The sequence below is a fragment of the Cebus imitator genome, unplaced genomic scaffold (genome assembly GCF_001604975.1).
Source record: "Cebus imitator isolate Cc_AM_T3 unplaced genomic scaffold, Cebus_imitator-1.0 Scaffold72, whole genome shotgun sequence".
NCBI classification, from domain to species: Eukaryota; Metazoa; Chordata; class Mammalia; order Primates; family Cebidae; genus Cebus; species Cebus imitator.
Window position 1 is genome coordinate 55,598 of NW_016107387.1, and position 2,153 is coordinate 57,750.

The following is a 2,153-nucleotide window of genomic DNA, read 5'->3' on the forward strand; positions in this document are numbered from 1 at the left end:
ATGGGGAAATGAATAAATAATATAAAATGATTTATTGCCTCAAGGAATAATTACCAATTTTAAGCCCTCAGTTTCTTCTTAATCTGAAAAATGATCTGTTTTCCATTACATACAATAGATTCAGGGAACTGTTTTTTAGCCCGTTAAAATACAATTGTTACTACTAGCATCAACTTTGTAGTTATTTGTTTTGGGAAAATTAACGTGTGTGTGTGCGCGCGCACGCGCACGCGCGTGCTCTTTCCTAATCAACAGCACTCTAGCAGTTTGCCTTCCAAAATACACTTAATGCATGTAATTAATTGTTTTAATAACCTAGGTACCATGGACAGGATACCAGGGTAGGTTTGCAGTTGATCCTCGAATTATTACCCATCAGGCAGCAATGGCCTATAACATGAACCTGTTACAGACACATGGACGAGGATCTCCTATTCCTTATGGCCTTGGACATCACCCACCTGTCAGCATAGGCCAGCCACAAAATCAGCAGCAGGAGAAGGATCAGCATGAGCAAAATCGAAATGGTGAGTTGTACTTTGCTGTTCTCCTGTTCCTAAACTGATGACATGTAAAGTTTTGGCCACATGGCAACTTCTTTAACAGTATAATTGTTAATTTTTTCATGAACTATAGACCTTTTCGAGAGAGAATAAACTGAATCCTCTCTCCAGAAGATAGATTATGTATACAGATACAAAATTGAGATGTAACTTCAGAGGGTCCTTTAGGTTAAACTCTACCACTTATGATTGGTGTCACTGAGTTCCTGAAAAAAATACTAAATTTGAATTATTTAGAGTACTCTAAAATGGTGGTCATTTAAAATTGAGATGGAAGGTCCTCTCCTGTTAAACATTTTTGTTAATTTGAAATACTTTTGTGGTATTTTGTGGTACTAAGCATTAATGTTATTGTGAGATTATTGATATAATTTTTTTTTTTTTTTTTTTTTTTCTATTTTGCTTGTTTTGTTTTATTTTTCAGAACATGGTCATGTGCTCCAAAACAACCTTTTGGTCAACAAAAGGACCACATATAAGACAGTGGTCCCATAAGATTATAATACTGTGTTTTATTGTTTTTTTAAAAATACGTATTTTATTGCGTTTTAGGTTTTGAGGTACATGTGAAGAACATGCAAGATTGTTGCATAGGTACATACATGGCAATATGGTTTGCTGCCTTCCTCCCCATCACCTATATCTGGCATTTCTCCCCATGTTATCCCTCCCCAACTCCCCACCCCCTGCTCTCCCTCCTCTAGATCCCCCCCCCACAGACCCCAGTGTGTGTATAATACTGTGTTTTTACCGTACCTTTTCCATGTTTAGATACACAAACACTTACCTTTGTGCTATAATTGCCTACAGTATTCAGTACAGTAACATGCTGTGCAGGTGAGCAGCCTAGAAGCCATAGGCTATACCATACAGCCTAGGTGTGTAGCAGGCTATGCCATCCAGGTTCATGTAAATACACTCTATGATGTTTGTACAACAACAAAATGGCCAAGTACACATTTCTCAGACGTCTCCCTGTCATTAAGCAGCAAAAGACTGTTCCAACTATGAACACAATATATCTCCTTTGTCTTTTATGCTTATACTTTTCTGTATAATAATTTCAAATCTTAGATGTTCTCCAATTTTTAATGTGTGTATCATTTCCTTTAGTCTGTCTAGGTGATCTCTGAAAAATTCAGTTATTTTCATTCTTTTTTTATTTCTTCATTTTGTTCTTCTCTTTCACTCTTTTCTGACATTTGTCAACAGGTTTCTTTTCTTTTTCTTCTGTTGTTTTTTAGCATTTTATATGAACATGTCTATTCTTTCATCTTATTTGTTTTTCAGAAGGGTCATGTTATTTGTAATTCTTTGAGAGTTAGGAAATTATTATTCTTCCTCATCACTTTTTTTCTAATAAGCTTTATCTTTTAGAGCAGTTTACATAAAAATTGAGTGGAAAGTACAGAGAGTCGCCATATATCTTCCCTGACACACACACACACACACACACACACACACACACACACACACATTCAGTATTAACACTACTATAAAGATACTGGGTACTTTATAAAGGATAGAGTTTTAATTGACTCACAGTTCCACATGGCTGGAGAGGCCTCAAGAAACTTACAATCATGGCGG

General features: G+C 36.0%; 1 protein-coding gene across 1 annotated transcript in view; it reads left to right on the plus strand.

The window, feature by feature from the left end:
* LOC108306452 (probable helicase with zinc finger domain) overlaps window positions 1-912 on the plus strand; it is a 46,446-nt gene extending 45,534 nt beyond the window's left edge. Inside the window, exon 14 of the mRNA XM_017531379.2 lies at window positions 320-912. Within this exon, the coding sequence (XP_017386868.1) occupies window positions 320-565 (246 nt within the window). The 3' untranslated portion in view covers window positions 566-912. The remainder of the gene's footprint in view (window positions 1-319) is intronic.
* Window positions 913-2,153: the final 1,241 nt, after the last annotated feature.